The 20,623-nt window shown below is 45.5% G+C and overlaps 1 protein-coding gene across 1 annotated transcript in view; it reads right to left on the bottom strand.

Moving 5' to 3' along the window:
* Positions 1-4,546: 4,546 nt before the first annotated feature.
* MRPS6 (mitochondrial ribosomal protein S6) overlaps positions 4,547-20,623 on the bottom strand; it is a 63,629-nt gene continuing 47,552 nt past the window's right edge. The window contains exons 2-3 of the mRNA XM_044391593.3: positions 18,682-18,821; positions 4,547-5,158 (exon numbers count right to left, since the gene is read on the bottom strand). Of these exons, the coding sequence (XP_044247528.1) occupies positions 4,969-5,158; positions 18,682-18,821 (330 nt within the window). The 3' untranslated portion in view covers positions 4,547-4,968. The remainder of the gene's footprint in view (positions 5,159-18,681; positions 18,822-20,623) is intronic.

Raw genomic sequence — 20,623 nt, 5'->3', positions numbered from 1 at the left:
TCAGATAGCAGAGTATTTCCACCTCCCCTATCTATGAGAGCCCTAAGGTCAGGGTCATTGCCCATTCATCTTTGTATCCTGCCCAGGGCATCACCTGCCATGTGTGTGCTCTGTAAACGCATACCCCTGGAGTATGGAGAAAAAAAAGCTCTGCGGGAAATTACAGGGCAGAGGAAAAACCGTGCAGAAAGGAGGCCTGGTCTCCAGGGTACATGAACGCTTTTATTCTGTCATTCTCATGACTTCTCTTTGAAGACCTGAGATTAAAAACACTCCCAAGAAGTCCCAGATCCACGCTCTCCCCTCTCCCAATGATAAAGCCTGGGTCCTTGGTCCAGGTGTGGGGTAGGAAGGGCCCAGGGCGGGATGTCGCTTGGAAGCAGCCCCTGGGAGAATGGCCTACTCTGCACGGATGGTAGGTGCCCACCCGAGGAAGGGTGCTGTGAGCCAAAAGTGGGCTTTCAAATCGCCAATCCAACTCCTCCCATTGCAGCCTTGGACAAGTCACTTATTTTCGCTAAGCCTTGGGTGCCCCATGTGCAGAATGGGTAAAATCCTCACGGAGTTGTAAGGAAAGTACAGGAATACCATTCATAGCGAGCTCTTGCTGGAAGTATCCCTCTGTCATACTGTAAGGTGCCCCCCAGCTGTGACTCTTTCGGACTCGACTAGAAGTAGGGAAGCCCAGCTCATGCTTTCAATCCTCCTAATCCTTCAATCAAATATTTCACCTCAATCAACACAAATGTGGTCTTTCAGCAAAAACCTAAGAGGCTCACCTGAGCCTCACGGTCCTTCCTTATTGACATCCCACGGTACAGGACTTAGTCATCTCCGATTCGGACACCTGCTGACTGCTTCCATGACTTGTCAACGTTCCCAGGAAGTGGCTTCCAAGACACACCTGAGACTGGCTTCTTGGGTCCACAACCTCCATCTCGCTCTCCCCCTCCCTCCTGAGCCCACCCCACGTGAGAAACAAAGTACTTCCGGAAGCTCGTTCCTGTCCAAAGTGAGCCACAAGTAGTCAAGGTAACAAATCTGAGGAAGATGTGTCTTTTCAAGGAAGGGAGCCCAAAGGGAACGCTCTGGAATCCTTGCTTCACCTTGTGCTGCTGCGGCTCGGTGTGCTTGGGCAGACTCCCACCCTCCAACTTTATCCCTGGCAGGTCGTCTCCCCGTTCCGACTGGATTCTTTGCCAGGGCCCTCCTGTCTCCTCCACTCCCTGCTCTCCAGCTCAGGGTCTCAGGGCAGCTGCGAGTGCAGGGCGGGCTCATCCTCCAGGCTTCAGCTCCCCCGCACTTCCTCTGCAGGACTCCCCTCCCTGGGCACCACACAGCTTTCCTGCCTTCTGCCCTACTAGAGGGGAGACGGGCTGCCTTTCCGGCCCCCCGCTTCCAGAACCTTGCTCCGAGACGCCCAATGCAGGAGCAGACCCCCTAAACAGTGCCTCAGGCCACCACCAGCCAGGGCAGGAGGAGCCACCCTCCTGGAAATGACCTCCACACATGCCCTGCTCCAACACCAGGTATTTTGCAAGGGGGGCCGGGGCCCCTCAGTGGCTGAGGGTCCAGCTATGAATCAGCAGCTCAGAGGGAAGAGACCGTGGCTTCATTTTGGAGCTCCCGAGGAGGGCAAGTGGCATGCTGCATGGCTGCCCTACTTAGCCAGCCTCCTTCCTAGCACTCTCTAAACTGTGCCACAGGATTCTACACACTAGCATGACCTTGAACGCTCAAGAACGTCCCAGGGACTAGCAAGTGCAGGAAAAGAACGTGCCAGCACCAAGCTCAGGCCATGAGGACAACTGCTACCAGCTGAGCGGTAAGAATTCACCCCAGACCTCCAGGGTCCTCATATAACCTGAGAGGACAAGGACAAGCTCACGGTTACTGAAGGGAAAAGGCCATGTGGCATCAGGGTCCCCCGTTCAAGATCCCAGCTGTCATTTGGTGGTTGTGGGGTCAAGGTCAAATCACTCTGCTTCCTCATCCAAACACCAGGGATGACACATGCTTCCTCACAAGGCTGCTGACAGCAACAAGGTTCCCGAGGCACCGTGTGTGGCGCCGGACACGGTACGCAGACTGCACACACCCAACCTTGAGAAGGGAAACCGTACCTCAGGGAGCGCCTGAGCGCAAGTGCACGCGAACCGTCGGGAGAAGTGTGTGCTCTCGCAGGCCCTGGCCACAGGCCCGTGCTTTCAGGAAATTCCTAATGAAGCAGGAAGTAGCATATTTTCCCAGATAACCTCCACTTTATCCCTTTTATTTCCAGCCTACAGTTTTTAATGACCCTCTTTACTGAACGACTGCTCTTCAAAGAGACTTCATTTTATAGTCTTTTGCCTCCGGAGGAAGTTGAAGCTCGGTGCTATCTGGGCTCTTAAGAAAAAGAATGAAATCCTGCCATCTGCGACAACATGGATGGACCTAGAGGGTACTGGGCTAAGTGCAGTAATGCGAAGACAATTACTATGCAATTTCACGTCTATGTGGAATCTAAAAAACAAAACAGAAACAGACTCATAAACACAGAGACCAAACTGGTGGTTGTCAGAGAGGAGGAGGATGGGCGTAGGACGGGCAGTTGAAAGGGACTGAGAAGTACAGCCTTCCAGTTACGCAGTAAGTCCATCACCGGATGTAATGTACAGCAGAGGGAACGGTCACTGTAATCACCAGGGATGGCGACAGTGGCTAACTAGACCTATCCAAGTGATCATTTTGTACATTCGTACCGTATAAAAGCATCAAAACACTACGCTGTATACCGGAAACTAACATAACATTACAGGCCGGGTATACGTCGATTACAAACAAACAAAAAGAATTCAGCAAAGTGACAAACCTGATCGCCCAAGGCAGAGATGGGCACCGTGACAGAGGGAGGAACCCTGGGTTAGTTAGGAGCCAGGCTCCTTCTGGTTCTTGGGGCACCTGTCTTGCACATCTGTGTCTCAGTCTCATCACGATTTAAAAGCGGCAGAGGCCAAATCTCTGGGCCCCTTGCTGCTTTACCAGGATCTGATTATAGACGTTAACACAACCAGAGGTCCACTTAGTAGTTGGTACCTGCCCCCAACAATGTGTGCACAGCAGCTCCGTCTCTGGGCTGTTGACAGCCCGCTTCGGGAAGGTGTAAAGGCTGTTTGGTCGATTTCTTCTGATTCACCAGCTCTGAGGAGACGGAAGAGATGCCAGTTGACTGTTCCAAGAAAAAGCGTCCTCCTGATGCGCCGCAGAAGCCATTGGCTGCCAGAGACGCTGGGTCCTCAGCCTGGGGCAGAGCCCACATATGGACTTTTTTTAAGGGAGAATTTCTTAAAAAAAAAAAAAAAAAAAAAAAAAAAGGCCGGTAGCACTTACTGATTCTAAGACTGCAGTGTAAATCAAGGCTCACACAACAGATTATCTGGAACTGAGCAGGAATGAAATTTCCGTCAGTTTCTAGATAGTTCTCAGGCAGGCCGGGGGAATAAGAGTTTGAGGCAAACTGGAGCACACTGGCTGCGCTCTCTCCTATTAACTCCAGAGCTCTTCACGCTCGCCTCAGGGCCATGCAGTCAGCTGAAGAGTCAGGGTGCCGGAGGACGCAGGCTTCCCTTCCCTGAAGCTTTGGGGAGCAGAGCAGACCGTGTCTCGGGCTAGCTATGATACCGAGCTTACCACAGAAAACACAGAACACCCAGGTACATCTGAATTTCAAATAAACACCACATCATTTTTTTCCTCTGAGTATGTTCTACGCAATCTCTGGAGCATACTTATGGGAAAAAAATGCTTCATTGTTTATCTGAAATTCCAATTTCACCGGGCACCCTGCATTTCTATTTGCTAAATATGGTAACCTTAATTACACCCACTTCAAGCAAAGACTAGTTGGTTCTTAGTCTCAAAAGTATACCAACATCCCAAAACCAACCTCTCCCCTGCCAAAACAAAAAAACCCTCAAAACAAAACTTGTCTTTTTATGTCCAGGACATGTTTTTTTAAAAAGGAGGTCCCTAAGTATTTAATAAAAAACAGAAAACAGGAGACATCCTTTCTTGTAAGCCTCCCTACTGAAGGGCTCAGCCTGCCACGGGCCACGGTGCCCATTGGCTCTCAGGGCAACCCCAAGTCACAAGCAACTGGCTTCCAACTCATCGGGGTAGGGGACAAAGGCAGGAAGAGCAGAGTTCAAAGGTCTCAAAGAGGCCCATGGGGCAGAGGGACAGGAGAGGAGGCAGGTGCTGAGGGCAGAATGAGAGGAAGCAGCGCCGGAGCTCAAGCCACAGAACATACGTGTCCCTCTACACAGAACAACACCCACCCAGTGACAAGTGAACTGAGAGAGAAAAGAAAAAGTTACTGCTTTTACAGAATGCCCAGTAGCTGAGGGACAGACACATCCCTGCCCCACCGTCACCCCTGACTTCTCCCCCGTCTCTGCACTTGGGCTGGGACCTCACGGCCGGGGTTCTGGGCAGACGCGAGCTGCAGGGCCCCGGGCAGTTCACGGCGCTGCGGCAGGTGAAGAGACAAAACACCTCCCCAAGGTTTTTTTTAGAAATTATGTTTATTATTCTGGTCAAAAGTTACTCATATAATGCAGTGGTCTTAAAATTTTATTTTGCATGGTAATACAGTCTGAATGACTAGCTTGCAATCCAAAGCAGTTTTTAGAAGCTTTGTTCTTCAAAATGGTGCTAGTGGTGTTGTAGGGCAAAGTCCTCATCAATAAAGAAATGACATTAATGAGAGGAAATCAAGAATGATGTGCTGGCACCTCAGATTCCAAAGTGGCTCTAAGCAAGCCATTCCCCAACTTCCCACAGCAAGGGGGTTCGTGAGCTAAAAATACCTTAGAAACATCAAATGGCACCTATAACACTCATGTAAGGGTCAAGTTTGTACATTTGTAATCCATGGTACTCAAAAGTGAGAGAATTAAATACAAAGCTAAAATCTGGTAAATCTTCTCACTTCCTCTTCTTCGTGGAATATAGTTTTTCTTCGAGTGGGACGGGGACAATCCCTTCACACTTTTTCACTTCCTGGGTTAGAGGGTGTTTTACAACATTCGGTCTAATCACATCAGTGTCTCGAGACAAATGTTCCATTATGCTCTCAACAGCTGTGGCTGGTGCATAAAAATCCACCAAGAAATACCTGCAATAAAATAAAAATTTGTGAATTCCTGCATCCTGAAATACAACACTTCCCCTATTCTGGTCAACGTTTTCACTTTACTCCTCTCCAGATAAGATCAGCTACAGAACACACACACACACCTTTGTCAAAATAGAAACTACCAGCTGTCCAGCTAAACAGAAGTGTTTGCCCAACCTCCCTCTTCCCTATGGCCGGTCCCCTTCCACTCTTGTGAAAATCTAATCCAAACAAATTTTGTGGTAGCAAAAAGCATTGTGACACTACGTACAGTGCAAAGTATAGAAAGTACAGTAAGATTATGGGTCTAAGGAACAAGAGTGTTCTATTCAACAAGGCTGAATTTCTCAAACCATCTTTGAGAAAACATCTATTAGGTAAGTCTCCTGATTTTCTAAAGGATTTTACAAGTAACTTAATGCACCCGAGAGGCAAAGTACATACCAACGGCCACACTTCACAAACAAGGGAAAAGATTCTGAAAGGCCTGGGACTCGTCTAAGACTATCCTGCAAGTTAGAGCGGTGACAACAGAAAGAAAATCACAGGACTCTTGGGTAAAGGAAAGAACTGAACATTCCTCCACTCACAGCAGACTAATCCAGAAGGGCATCTCATCCAGCCCACTGTTCTTACCACAACAACAACTGCATCAGTCAGCTGGATGACACTGCAAAGGAAGAAGCATTGCTCCCCCCTGCCCGCGCCCTCCTCTCAATTCTGGAAGTGTAAGCCTCCCTTGTACTGTTTGGGTGGAACCACAGTGCTGTGAAAGGACGGTTTTCAGTGCAAGAGTTCAGAATTCTGCAATGCTCCAGCTGGCTAAGATGACCTCTGACATCGCTTACTTTGTTCTAGCCACACTCTCCTCCCCAAGCATATTCCCATCCTAGGTCTTTGCACTCACTGTTCCTTCTGCCGGAAATGTGCCTCGCCCGAGTTCCACCGAGCTCACCCCTCACTTCCATCATGTCTGTGTCCAAACGTCACTTTGTCAGAGCGGTCCTCTTTGATCACATCTCCTAAAGCAACATCCTCCTTGCTGGCCCACCCAGCCTCATTACTCCATCTGCCTTACTCAGTGCTTTGCTGCTTCCCAAAGTGCTTATCACCACGGATATAGTACATATTTGTTGTCTATCTCATTCTACCAAAAACATAACTCCTGTAAAAAGGACTTTGTTGCTCTATCCCCAGCACCCTGAACAGAGGCTAACATACACCAGGTCCGCTGTAAATATCTGACGACAGTGTTAGCATGAAACATGGAATTCTCACAGAAAGCAGAAGAGACCAAACTGAAAATGGACAAATTCAACAAGGGAGTTATGAGAAAAGGGATGACGTTTTGTGTAATTCTGTACAAAGAGAGTTCAAAACATATAAAACAACTTCTGAGGTGAACATTCACCCTTAGCTGAGCCTCACGGGAAAGTTATTCAAGTAAACAATTATTAAAAGTGAAAAACAGAAAAACATACACCATGCAAAAACACTAATCAAAAGAAAGCTCAAGCGGCTATAGTAATATCAAAGTAGATTGCAGATCAAAGAAAATTACCAAGGATAAAAAAAGATAATATATAATGATCAGTTTACCAAGAAGACACGACAATCCTCAATGTGTATGTACCTGACAACAGAACTTCATCATACAGGAAATAAAAACTGAAAAGAGAAATAAATCCACAATTATGGCTGGAGACTTTTAATATTCCCTCAGTAATTAATAAAACTTGTATACAGAAAAATCAGCAAGGATATAGAAAAAGTAAGCACCACCATCAACCAACTGGATCTGACATTTATAGAACCCTCCCAACAAAAAGAGCAGGATACACATTGTTCACAGTTGCAAACAGAGCATTTACCAAAGTCAACCATATTCTGGGCCTTAAAATGAGTCTCAATAAATCTAAAGGGATTAGAATCTCACAGAAGACACTTGGGGAAATCCCCAAATACTTGGAAACTACACAAACATCTGAATAGCCTATGGGTCAAAGAGAAAATCAAAAGGGAATGTGAATTGAATGAAAATGAAAACAACAAATCAAAGTTTGGGGAATGCCACCAAAGCAGGAAATTTATAGCACTACACCCATGTAAGAAAAGAGGAAAAGCCTCAAAGCTCCTACCTTAAGAACCTAGAAAAAAGAAGAACAAATTATAAACACAAAAGTAAGACCAAGGGGGGGGGGGAGAAAAGGAAAGAATAAAGATCAGAGCAAGAAATCTCTGAAGCAGAAAACGGAAAACAACAGAGACCATCAATGAAACCAAATACTAGTTCACTGAGACCAGTAAAATTGATCCAGCTCTGGTCAGACTGATCAGTAGAAAAGGGTACTATTCAGGAACGACAGAGATGAAATGGCTACAAATTTTACAGATAATAAAAGGATGGAAAAAGACTACTATAAACAAATTTTGCAATAAATTTGACAACTTAAATGAAATTCCTTGAAAAATGCAAACTACCAGAACTCCTCCAAAAAATAGATAACCTGAATAGCCCTATATCTATTAAAGAAATCAAATGTGTAGTTAAAAACCTTTCCACAAAGAAAACCAAAGGCCCAAACGGCTTCACCAGTGAATTCTACCGAATGTTTGAGGAAAAACACACCAATTTTGACACAAACTGGTCCAGAAAATAGGATAACACTTCCCAATTTGTTCTATGAGGCCAGCATTACCTCGATGCCAAAATCAGACAAAGACATTACAAGAAAAGAAAAAACTGATCAATATCTCTCACAAACATAAATGAAAAAAAGTTCTAAAAATTTTAGCTAATTGACTACTAAAATATATGCAAAGAATAATACAGCATGGTCAAGTAGAGCTTATCACAGAAAACAAGACTAGTTTAACATTTGAAAACCATCAATGTAAATCACCATATTAACAAACTAAAAAGGAAAAACCATAATATGGGTATTGAGGAGGGTACATGTTATGATGAGAACTGGGTGTTATACACAAGTAATGAATCGCTGAACACTACATCAAAAACCAATGATGTACCACATGCTGGCTAACTTGAACCTGAACATAATAAAAAAAGAAAAACCATAAGATCATTCCAACAGAAGCAAAAAAAAATAGCATTTAACAAAATTCCATATCCAATTCCTGATACACTCTTAGCAAAGTAGAGCTACAAGGGTACTTCTTCAATCTTACAAAGGCTATCTTTGCAAAACCTGTAACTAACATCATACCAACTGGTCAGTCTTAATGCTTTTCCCTGAGACTGAGAATAAACAAGGGTGTCTGTTCTCACCATTTCTATTCAACATTTTACTGGAGGTTCTTGCCAGTGCAATAAGGCAAGAAGAAAAGAAAAGGCATCCAGATTGATAAGGAAGCAGTAAAATTGTCTCTATTTACAGACGAAATGATTGTGTATATAGAAGAATCTAAGAAATCTACAAAAAAGATACTAGAACATCTGAGTTTAGCAACGTTGCAATCTACAAAAATCAACTATCTCTATATACTAGCAACAAATAATCACACCTTGAAATTAAATATGAAATACTTAAGGATAAATCTGACAAAAGGTGTGCAAGACCTGTACACTAAAAACCATAAAACATTACTAAAAGAAATTAAAGAAAACCGACATAAATAGAGATATATTTTATTCACGGGTAGAAAGATTCAAATTTATTTAGATGTCAATTCTCCAAAATTCATCTACAAATTCCTAAGGATCCCAATCAAAATCCTAAAAGATATTTTTGTTAGAAATTGATGAACTGATTCTGAGCTACACAGGGAAATTCAAAGGACCTACACAGCCAAAACAACTTTGATATCAAGAATAAAGTTGAAGGATTACTACCTGATTTCAAGACTCATTATAAAGCTATGATAATCAAGGTAGTATGGTATTTGTATAAAGATATACAAATAGATCAAGAGAACAGAGTCACAAGACACAGGAGGGAAATTGTGGGATGACCAATTTGTTTATTATCTTGATTGTAGTGATTTCACAGATATATATGCATGTGCCAAATCCTATTAAAGTGTATGCTTCATGTGCAGTTTATTGTATTGTTAATTATATCTCTATAAAGCTGTCGATTTAATAATGGTGCATGAACAGGAAGCAGGACTTGGTGAATGACTTGATATGGGTGATAGCGATGAGGGAGCAATTACAGATAATGAAGACTCCCAGAGTTTCTCAAGAAATGAAATAAAAATGGTGAAAACTGCTGCGCCCGGGGGGCTCAGTCAGTTAAGTATCCAACTCTTGATTTCGGCCCAGGTCATGATCTCAAGGTTGTGGGACAGAGCTCCGTGTCAGGCTTCGCACTCAGCAGGGACGTCACTTGAGGAGTCTCTCTCTCCCTCTCCTTCTGCCCCTTTCCTACTCTCACTTTCTCTCTAAAATAAATTAATTAATCTTCTTAAAAAAATGGTTTAGGGGCGCCTGGGTGTCTCAGTTGGCCAAGCATCTGCCTTCGGCTCAGGTCATGATCCCAGAGTCCTGGGATCGACCCCATGTTGGGCTCCTTGCTCAGCAGGGAGTGTGCTTCTCCCTCTCTCTGCCCCTCCTCCTGCTCCTTCTCTCTCTCTTGCTCACTCTCTCTCAAATAAATAAAATCTTTTTTAAAAAATGGTGTAAACTCCTCCATCATCAGGCAAACCTCTTGAGGAAGTAACTTGTGCATTTGCTCACTGATGAGATTACCATTTGGGCTTACTCTGAAAATTACACACCAAATGGCCAAATTTTCCAAGGCATGATTCCACTTGTTTATTTCTACTCCACATAAAAGGGACAGGTTTGCAATCACCCAACTTAAGAACTGCTCATTTGTTCAACATTTAATTATTGATTACTTACCTTGAGTAAGACTCTACGATAGAGCCTAAAAAGTTAGTGTGATCAATCTTAAATTACCTTCTCTTTGCCAATCCCCAGCCCTTTATCTAACTCCCCCAGCCCGCAATAGCTATGGCCGCCTGGTGGCCAGGTCAGGGAACGCTCTCATTCAGCATAGCCCTGGCAAGTCTTTCTTCCCATTTCATTCATTTGTTCTTTCGTTGTTCTTTCCTTCTGTATTCGTCAAAGTGTACTTCCAAAGTATGACCTCCATCCTCTGTTTACCAACATTCCCACCATACTTAGTTCTATAGCTGCTTCCTCTTCCCTTGCCCTTAGTCTAGTTTCCCTAAAATAGCCTTCCTCTTTTATTACACTTAAAGCCCTGTGCTGATAGCCTGAGGCAGTGTGCTGACGAAATGCCATGTATTACACATAGGATAATACGCAGGAAAGTACTTAGCACAGGCCTGACATGCTCTGGGCACTCAATAACCCAGGCGATCACCACTGCCAGTCCTGGAAGTATTCCAAGTACCCCCCTCCCTCCAGAAAGTCCACATGGGTCTCCTGCTCTCCAGTTAAGCCTGCCCTAGCAGTCAAGTATTCAAGCTATTCAATACCCTATCTGGAGCTCAGCAACAATTGTTTTCTCCCATTTTCCATTCAACTGTACCAGAGGCATTTTTGTGGGCTAGCCTCGGTGTCTAAACATGTTTTTAAGAGAAAGTGGGTATGCAGTTGCCAACGGCCAACTTAACTGCCCACAAATCAACTCTCATGCAGTCTTCCTGAACAACACTGTCCACATACTGGTACTCACCAAATCATCCTAAGAAAGACACCCAAAGTTTTTGGATACCATTTGTGATAAGGGTAAAAAGAACACCCAAGGATGGAAGCTAGATGCCTGATACTATCAGAAACCTCTTATTTCAGGAATTAAAAGGAAAGTGTCTTATACAGATAGAACTTCCTAATTTTCCAAGTGCTTTTACATCTTTTAAACAGCTTCTGAGGAAGAAGATGAACAGGAAGTGGACACTCCACTCCATGTGGCGATTCAGAAAGTGAAGAAGAGGAAACGGTGCTGCGTGTTGTTCTGGTCCAGGAGCCCTCTCCTAGCAACACTACTGCTCACGTAGCTTTTAAAGCGGTCCTCCTACACATTGCCTCGAGTTCTGTAATGATTAAGTCATTAGCTCAAAGTCACTCAGGTACTAAGTGGCCATGGCCAGGATTCTAACATAGCAGGTCTTTTGACTCCAGGAGAGAAGCAGCCACACATTGTAGCTTTGGGACCAATGGGTGACAGAAATCACAGAATGTAAGTGGTGGAGAGGACAAAGAAGACAGTGCAGTCCAACCCCTTCGTGTTGCTTATGAGGGAACTGGGGAATTGATCTGCTCCAGGTCACAGTTGGTAAAACGCAGGTTCCAGACTTCAGACCTCACTCACAGTTCCCCACTCTGTCAACCACATCTCTTGGTACCTGCAGCTAGCATTCTAGAGCTTTCTCAAGGATAAGAAGTCCTACCTAGAAAAAGGCCTGGATGTCCTAAGATTAGGCTGTGACTTCATTTCTGGAAGATCCCTGTTACTATTAGAACACTTCCAGCCTTTACCTTTTATCCAATGTGCCTTCCCTCCACCAGTCATGACACTCCCTCTAGCAACCAAACCTAAACAAAAGCATGGCCAGAATGCAAATAGGTTTGTGCCCACAACTACAGCTGTGACAGTCATTTCATGCTTATCACCCTGCTGATCTGTGCCTAGGGCTCGTGTGGGCATCAACTGCTTCTACTCCCATGTTCCTTATTATACTGTGGAAATTTCCACAAAAATGAAACACCACCAAAATAAAGAAGAGGGCAGGTAGCTTCAGAGATGGGCAGATCTTACTGTATTCACCACTCCTGGTAGAAAGCTGAAACTCTTACCCTCCCGCTTTCCTCCCAGGGCATTAAGTGGCCTCTCCCCACCATGAGGGATCCAAGCAGAAATTGAGGGCAAACTCAATCTCCATCTGCCTTAGTGGCCCAAGCACATAGGTCAACAGTCCATTATGGCTTTCCCATACAGAAAAGACCATGACCAATTCCTGGGTGTTGCCAGTATATATGTTGTTGTTGTTGTTGTTATTGTTTTCCCAGCAAAGTGGGCCAACTTAACTGGTCAGTGAACATCTATTATGGACAGACGTCAAAGAGAAGCTAAAAAGGAGGTACGTATGGCCTCGACCTCCCAGAACATTTAGTCCAGCTGGAGAGAGTGGTCACAGGGCTACTGTGCTGGCAGAAACCCAGGCTCCCACTATTTATACACATCCCCCAGTCCTGCAGGAGACTGTGGAAATGACAGTAATGGACATCCGACTCCTGGCTGTTGGGCTTTTCTAACAGAAGGATGACCCGAGGCATGACGGTGACATGAGAGCACACAGAGCACAGCACTGCCTTTCCATTTTTGCACACGAAAAAAGTGAGGCCTACAAACAGCCTACCTACAGTAGTAGGTGGGGCAGCTCCTGATGCCTGCAAGGATCCCTTTCCTGGGACCACACAGGTCCATAAGAGATCTATGAAAATGGGAGTTAGGTTGAAAAAATGACCTTCAACTCCCCTGATACCCACTCCTTACATCCGGAAGGCTGCCACAGAGAAGCCATTCCGAAATCCAGATGAGCTGCTGTTCAAGGAAGGGAGGCAAAAGAGGAATGTCTCAGTATCTCCAGAGGAATCCAAGAGCCCTCCACCCACCGTCAGTCTGGCCCTAGGAGGGGAGGATTGAGAGGATTCAATAACCACAATTAAATATCAATCTTTACTTCTACCCTAACCAAGCTAGGCAGAACCAAAAACAAGACTGAAGTCACAACCCATGTGGACTCTTTCTTACCTCCATCTTCACAATTTAAGCTCGAATAGTTCGGAATTGTGACTACAATTGCAAGTGCCTCAACATACCTCAAAGCTGGCTTTCCAAAAAGGAAAAAAAAAAAAAAAGTTCTCCAAAGAGTTTTTCCTTCTCTAATCAACCATTAAATCAGTAAATGGACAAATCATTTTGGAAAACCCAGTGTAGTCATCGAAAGTCGAATCAGATAATCCATCCCCAGCCCCTCAACCCTGTGCTGCTCAGTGGCACCGTGAAGTGCTTCCTCATGTCAGGTAGCCAGCGCTGACGTCAGCATCACCCCTGCCTGAAACACAAAGCCCAGCAGTGTTTACATTTAAAGGTGTGGTTTCCCATGTGTGGTTCTAATTACAGAATCACTTCATCTACAAGGTAGAAGGCAGCTTCACCCAAGCCTCTCTCTCTTCTACAGAATAGCACCGACCACTTATGCAGCATAACCCGGTCGAAGTGGAAGGACAGAGATGGCGGACAGCAGGCAAGGAGAGAGGGACGAACAGAGGTTCAATCCACTAATGCACCTCTCACTGCAGAGTCCAGTGTCCAAAAGGTGGAGGGAACGATTTCATAGGCAGAACCTGCCCATGTGGTGTTCAAGGTCATAACTGACCCTCCTTTGTACTTCTTAAGACACTCAACACTCCCAATCTCTCCACTACCATGACTGAAACCCCAGGGATCTGAGAAGACCCAGAGAATGCCTTCCCCAGGACACACAGCCCAATCCTGGAAAACCCTGCCACCAGGAGCGCTTTATCCACAGCACTGGCTTCCCCAGGAAGCCAGCAGCTCTCACTAGCTTTTGGCTCCTCCTCTCTGGGGTCCTACCCCTAGTCTCACTCAGTCACCTTCTGCCTAAGCTGTCGCCACCCCCCACCCCCGCCTGCCCCCAGGTTGTTGAGGGAAGATATGTGTCTTCTTGCGGTGCTCCTACACGTAACGGTCATCATTTGTTTTTTTATTTCACTTTTGTCTTAATCCTGTTATTTACAAGTTTATCGTAAAAGCGCTTGCCTGAATTTGAGTTATATTCTTTGTTTCTGTTTCTCTCAGACACAGGCGCACACTCACAGCCTCCCCTTCCCCCTAGCAGACAAGTGGAAATTTCCACTGAAGCGCTCAGTGGCTCACGGTGGGTGGGGGGTGGAGGAGGGGGATGGCAGGGATTTGAAACCATGAAGCATCTCCGAGCCCTTCAGAGGGTAGGAAACATCCATCTGAATGCCAGTTTCTCGACTGTATCGGTTAAACCTTGCTGGATTCAGGCTTCGCTGAGACAGTGAATTCTTCACCTTAAAACCAAGGAACCCTCTGCATGGAAAAGCCCTATTTCTTTTTATATCTGTTGGGTCTCATACATTTTTAAAACCACTACACCGAGTGCAGGATCCTTACAAATCTCGAGACGCTGCCACTAGAAAAGAAACCTCTAGGCCACTGCAGCTCTGTCCTGAAACCCAGTTGTGGAGCCCCTTCACACAAGAACGGTCAGGATGCTGGCCTGGACTTGATGCTGGCAGGAAAGCACGAGAACATGGAAATGTTAGCTAACAGGAAAACTACAGAGAAGAATCAATCTCCTCTAGAGAGGGTGCCAGCTCTCTTGGAGTAAGCTGCAGACACATTTGGGGAGCGAGTCAGTAAAATTCCACTGATTCACCACAGAGCCAGTTATTTTTGTCATCCTGCTTACCCGTAAATAGAAGGGCATCTTATTTGTAGGCCAGCAGATCTTATAAGCACCTATTCACATTTTAATACAGATGAGAATGGAGAAAGGGGCAAAAACAGGCAAGAAAATCCTCCTTCGCCACGTAAGTGAGTTCCTTTCCACATCCCTTCTGGAGTAAGTCCTATCTCCGTGCAGTAAAATCAGACCTGGTAAAAAATGGGCAAAGCCCACCAGGGGCATCCTTCTCCAAACAAGCACAAGCCCAACACCGAAATATGCACCACAGTCTGTTCTACAGTTCTCTGGCCTCCACCAGAAAGCCCGCTCAGTCTCAGTCCGGCCCCATCTAGTGGAAAGGGAGCCTTACACTAGTACGTGCAGCCCTGGCGTCTGACATTGGAGTGTTTCTGGCAGCGGGCGCCTGCCACCACGACTCAGAAAATGTCTGTCCCTTTTTCGCAACCCTACCACTGTTCCCCTCTGTAAATGTCACATCACCGTCACCTTTTAGACTCTGAGGAATACAGTAAGAATCTTCTACACCAACCTTTCCTTTCTCAGAGTTGATGAAGGTATTAAGGTGAGCATCTGAAGGTACAAAGCAGAGAAAATCTATGGGCCCCCAGGAGACCAAAGCAAATCCAGAGCTGAGAAGGAATCTCAGAACTTGTAAGGCCTACCCCCCACCTTCCTCCCCAGCTGTGAGTCAGGCTCCAATCATTTCCAGACACTGCCTGCAGACAACAGGTGGTGAGTAAGGCCAGAGCCTCCATCTAGAAATCTGGTCCAGAAAACCCAAATTTCCCAACCACCCTAGTGTGGCCCAAAGAGCAATGGGGGCATCTGGTTAATTCCTTCCTGGTCTAATTCACATCACCTGGGAGACAATTTAACTAACATTTGGAATATAACAAGTGTACTTGATTTTTTGGCATATACTGGTCACAGACTTGATATAGTAATAATACCAGTACTACCTCCTCCCCTGGGGAGACTCCCCGGACAACCCTGAGGCAGCAGTATCTCTCCTACCGATGCACTTTTCTACCCTCACATCTTTCTTTTGGGCCTACTTGGCATGTGTGGAGCAGCGGGAGGGATTTGGCGGAAGGAGGCAAGGATGGAGAATGCTAGAGGAAATCACCCAAAAGATGGGAAGCAACTGTAGCAGAGACTGGTTGTCAGCCAGGCCAGGTGAACCCTGCTGTGCTAGGCCCCCGCCCTTGTATCTCTGGCTGGTGCCTAGGTTAGCAATGTGCAGGTAAGTCCCTGACTCGACTGAAAACTCCTTTTGACCAGGAACCACAACAATGACAAGAACCATCCCGAGACCTAGGAATACCACCAGGATATATACATTTCCTCCCATAAAATTTAAGAGCAACAAACACATAATACCAACAGTTACACAATGTGATGTGTACTCTTGGAGGGCATCTAGGCTCACTCGTTAGCCCCCTAAAAAATACCAACCTCAGGATTCAAACCAGCGCCTCACCGAAATTACAGACACATGCCAGGCATGCCTCCAAGGATGTCCCAAGAGTTAAAAACTTTTGAATGCTAAGTTCGTAACAAACAAGTCCACTGTTTCTTTATCACTTCAAAAAATTGAGCCTCTCCAGCACCCAGCACATAATCCCGGCACGTTTGTAACACCCTATGTGGCTAAGTGCAGCGCACACACAGACCTTATCAAGTGAACAAAAAAAGCCTGGTACAAACATCACTGCGGGTAGTGACCTGAGGGGAGGACTGGCTAAAGTCAAGAGAATATCAGACTACCCTTACGCTCGACACTACAGACACCTGAAACACCACTCAATTTTAAATCTTTATACCGGTAACTCCAAAATACATTGCCCCTCATCTCCTCTTTTACCAAAAGTTACTGTGAAGAATATTAACGAGGGTTACAAAAATAAAAGGTAACAAATAAAGTTGATAAATGAAGGCAACTTACTGAAGGGCTTCTCACCATTATTACACTCACGTATGCTGCGCATCTCTAGAAGGGATCAGACTGTGCAAAGAATCCCACACGTAACAGCTTGTGCGTTCTCTCTCTCTCTCTCTCTCACACACACACCATTTTTTGGTGGAGCTTATCTATATAACTAGTATTTCAAAGACCACACTTTGGAAAACATTACCTTAAACAAATACATACCAGACATTGATTAATCCCAGAAAAACACGTTTATACCATGAAACTCCCCAACTGGGAAGGAGGTTCTGTGTCTGTATACGACACACATATATGTTACACTTTATGAATGTTGCTCCTCCTTTGCTGAGGAGTCTGAAAGTAGAAGAACCAGAGATAAAATCTTCAAATGTAAATGAATGAAGTGACAGAAAAGAATCCTTAGTGGGGCACACGCACCGTGTCGGGAACCCGGAAAGTAGGGCTAAGTGTTGTCAACAGTTCGGGCTTAGTTCCAGGGCAGTTCGTCCAGGATCTGAATTTACTCCATGCACAAAAGAAAAACAGCACCACCCAACCCCAGCACTGCACACAAAGGCCTGACAACCAATAAGTTAATACAGCGGCTCTCAAAGTGTGGTCCTCAGGAGGCAGCATCAGCACAACCAAAGCACTGGCGAGAAGTGCAAATTCTAGAATGCTGGTCACATTGACCCTCAACAAATTCTCCTTGGAAAGAGGGCAGAAGAAAGCACCCCCAGTGCACAACCCTGAAAGCACATGGATGAAGGAACAGGCTTCTCTCCCTGTTCAGTGCCTTCTAACCAAGAACCTGGCTAATAATCCTTAGCTAAATTTTATATGCTCCTTTCTAAACAAAAAGGCAAAAGGATTCATAGCCTTGCTGTTAAAATGAAACCCCTTTGTGGTTAAGTTTAAAAAAAATGTTACACACCATCTCCATCCCTCTCCGCTATGACTGTGGAAGAGGAATCGCCACTGTGCATTTCACGTTGCCTAGCAACGCCGCAGGCACTCTCTTCAGAGGTGTTCTCAAGAAGCTCAACACCAGCACAAAACAAGGTGAAGCAATCAAAAGACGAAATCTGCAGTATGTGCCCCACCTCGGCAGAGCTTTAAATGCAGTAAGAAAGTCTCAGTGTGAGGCGTGACTGCACACAGGCCTCTCCCGCAGACAGCACTTGCACGAGACCCCCAGCTCTGCGTGGATAAGCGCGGCACCATCCACACTCCACGCTGTCCACACAGCACTTCGAGAGATGATGTCATTTGATCCCCACGACAACGTGGATGGGAGAACGACCCCTGAGTTCAGTATCCAAGGAAGCAGGAATCAGAGAAGCTAAAGACTTGGTGAGGGCCACACAGCTGGCAAGTACCAGAGGGGAAGGAATGGAGTCTTCAACTCCTGGACTTTCCCACTACTAAAAACTGATTTCCATCTTCTCTATCACCACTTCTATGAAACTCAACAAATTCAGAAGATTTCTCCTCCAAACCAGAAATAATGAGTGTAAAACTAACATCATCAGGGGTCAGAGAAGCTTCAGATCAACTCAACAAGCAAACCGGTAACAAAGAATTTCTACAAGGATAGCTATTACTACAGAGTCAAATCTTCGACATGTTTGCGGAAGGTGCTATATACTTTTGTGAGAAAAAATTTCGTTAACAGAATTGTGATTATTGTTTGGAGTACATAAAACCATTTCTCTATTGTGGGTAAGATGCTGTTATGCGCATTACCCAGAGTACCTTTTGCTTGTTACCTGCAACCCACATTATTTACAAAGGATGCACCGAGCATGTGGACCACACATTGCTCACTGAGGCATTTTAAGGCAAAGCTGAAGAAATGTCAAGGGAAAACAGTGTTTAGGTCGACAAGAGAAGTTTCCCGCAATCAAAGGCTTATACACCTGTTGCTCCTCATAGGACTTGTTTTTGTACTGACTGTGGTTTACTATGGGCCAGCTTTACTGGAGCCCATGGAAATCCCAACACCGTGAGCATATACCCGCACACCACCTGGCGCAACGGAGATCTACTGAGAAATCACAATCATTTCTAAGATGAACTAAACAGCATTCTTTACCGCCTATCAAGGACATTTGTCGAGACTCATGAAGAAACTTACCCTCCTCTACTGTGCTGCCGACTGTGGGCGGAAATCTTATAAGGCAGTGTCCGGTCACCCAGATTTTCCAAGTTCCTCACTATTGCCCCTCTGTCCATCAGGGCTTCTATCGTACGTTTCAAAGCAGCAGCAGTCTCTGGCTGTTTTTTTGTTTTCATTTTTAAAGAGAAAAAAAAAAACATATCAGAATCAATATAAGAACTAGAACAATTAAGTCTGGCCAGTTCCAATCACAACAGCTCTACTGGCAGGGAAAAAAGCAACAGAAACTGTCCAGCTAACTTAAAATTTAAAGAGAGAGACATTTGGCGTAAGGATATGAGATAGCTCACAGATACGAAGGAAAATCTGAAGAACCAGGCCTTGGAGAGTTCAGGAACCAGAGCAGCTGCAGGGGTCTGGGAAGCAGGAACTAAGAAATGGCTTCTTCAGAGCACCTTGGCCAGGATGAATCCGCGCCAATCATTGTCAGTCCTCGTATCCCATGACTCAAAATCCAAATTCCAGGGGAAGAGCATCCCATCCTCTTGGCAGGACACTTTGATTGACCATCCCACCAGAACCACAGCCAGTGGGAAAGGGGGTTGTCCCCAAAGAAAAATACGGAGAATTATAACCAAAAGGGGAAAAGGACGAGTAAGACCCAATCTCTGCTCTCTTGGAGCTTACAATCTAATAAAGGGATTAACACAAAAAGCCACCTCAGAAGAACCAGAGGGCAGAACACAGGAAGTGACACAGAGACCGGAGAGCTTGTGAAAGAAGGCACATTCAATTGGGAAAATGAATGCATTAAAGAAAAGTTTGAGAGGAGCCCTGAAAAGTGACAATGGGAGACGCAAAAAACCAATGTAACGGGCTCTGAGTAAAGGAGCAAAGGCAAGAACATATGAGTGCACTGAGGAAATAACTCGCAGGAGCTCCACTGGGTGACAGTCAGGACACAGGAGGGCTGAGAGGTAAAAGGCTGCGTGCGAGCACATATATACTAAATACCTGATAAAAAAAACAAAATTTGAACAGTACAAAATCCCACCACCCAGAGATCAAAGACTTTAAACACTTCAGTGAACTTCTTTGCAGATCTTTCTCTTTACATATGTATACACAAAACAACTTTGGAAGCAAAGATCCTTTACAGGGTAAACCTGCGAAGATGCAGCTAAGGTAACGTGGAGAACAAGAATGAGGCAGAGACGCAGCAAAGGAGAGGCCCCAAGACAGGGAGGCTGGGAAAATGGTACTGTTACCAACAGCTAGAGGGAAATCTGCAGAAGCTGGTTGGGGACAATAAAAAGATGATTTTGACATGCTGAGTTTGAGCTGCCCATAGCTCCTCAAGGTTGACGTCTCAAGATGTAAACCTTAAGCTCAAAACAACAGGGCGGGTTAGAATTACCCATTTAAGAATCATCTGCACAGAAGGGCTGTCTGAAGCCCCAGGAATAGGGAAGATCGTGGAGGGAGTGTGCAGGGGGAGAAGAGAGCAAGAGAACCTTGGGGGAACACAACCATGTGGGGGCTGACAAGGGAACTTGAAGTCAGAGAAGCAAACAGAAAAGGTAGTCAAACAGTACAAGGAAAATCGGGCCCACCTTGTCATGGAAACTCGGGGAAGACGCAGACTCCAGAACAATAGGGTAGAGGACGAAAAGGAAGCAAATGCCACAGTATGGTGGCGGCCTGGTCACACAGCAGGATGGGGCTAGAAGCTAGATGTCAGCTTTCCGTGGCAGAGGTGTGACAGCAATGAAGGGAAAGAAAAAGAACAGGGGCCCGGGGGACAAAGTTTGAGCAGAATGTCTTAGGAGGGGGCGCCTGGGTGGCACAGCAGTTGAGCGTCTGCCTTCGGCTCAGGGCGTGATCCCGGCGTTCTGGGATCGAGCCCCACATCGGGCTCCTCCACTATGAGCCTGCTTCTTCCTCTCCCACTCCCCCTGCT

This window comes from Ursus arctos, unplaced genomic scaffold (genome assembly GCF_023065955.2).
Source record: "Ursus arctos isolate Adak ecotype North America unplaced genomic scaffold, UrsArc2.0 scaffold_4, whole genome shotgun sequence".
In the NCBI taxonomy this organism is placed as follows: Eukaryota; Metazoa; Chordata; class Mammalia; order Carnivora; family Ursidae; genus Ursus; species Ursus arctos.
This window is presented reverse-complemented; position numbering and strand designations above follow the sequence as displayed.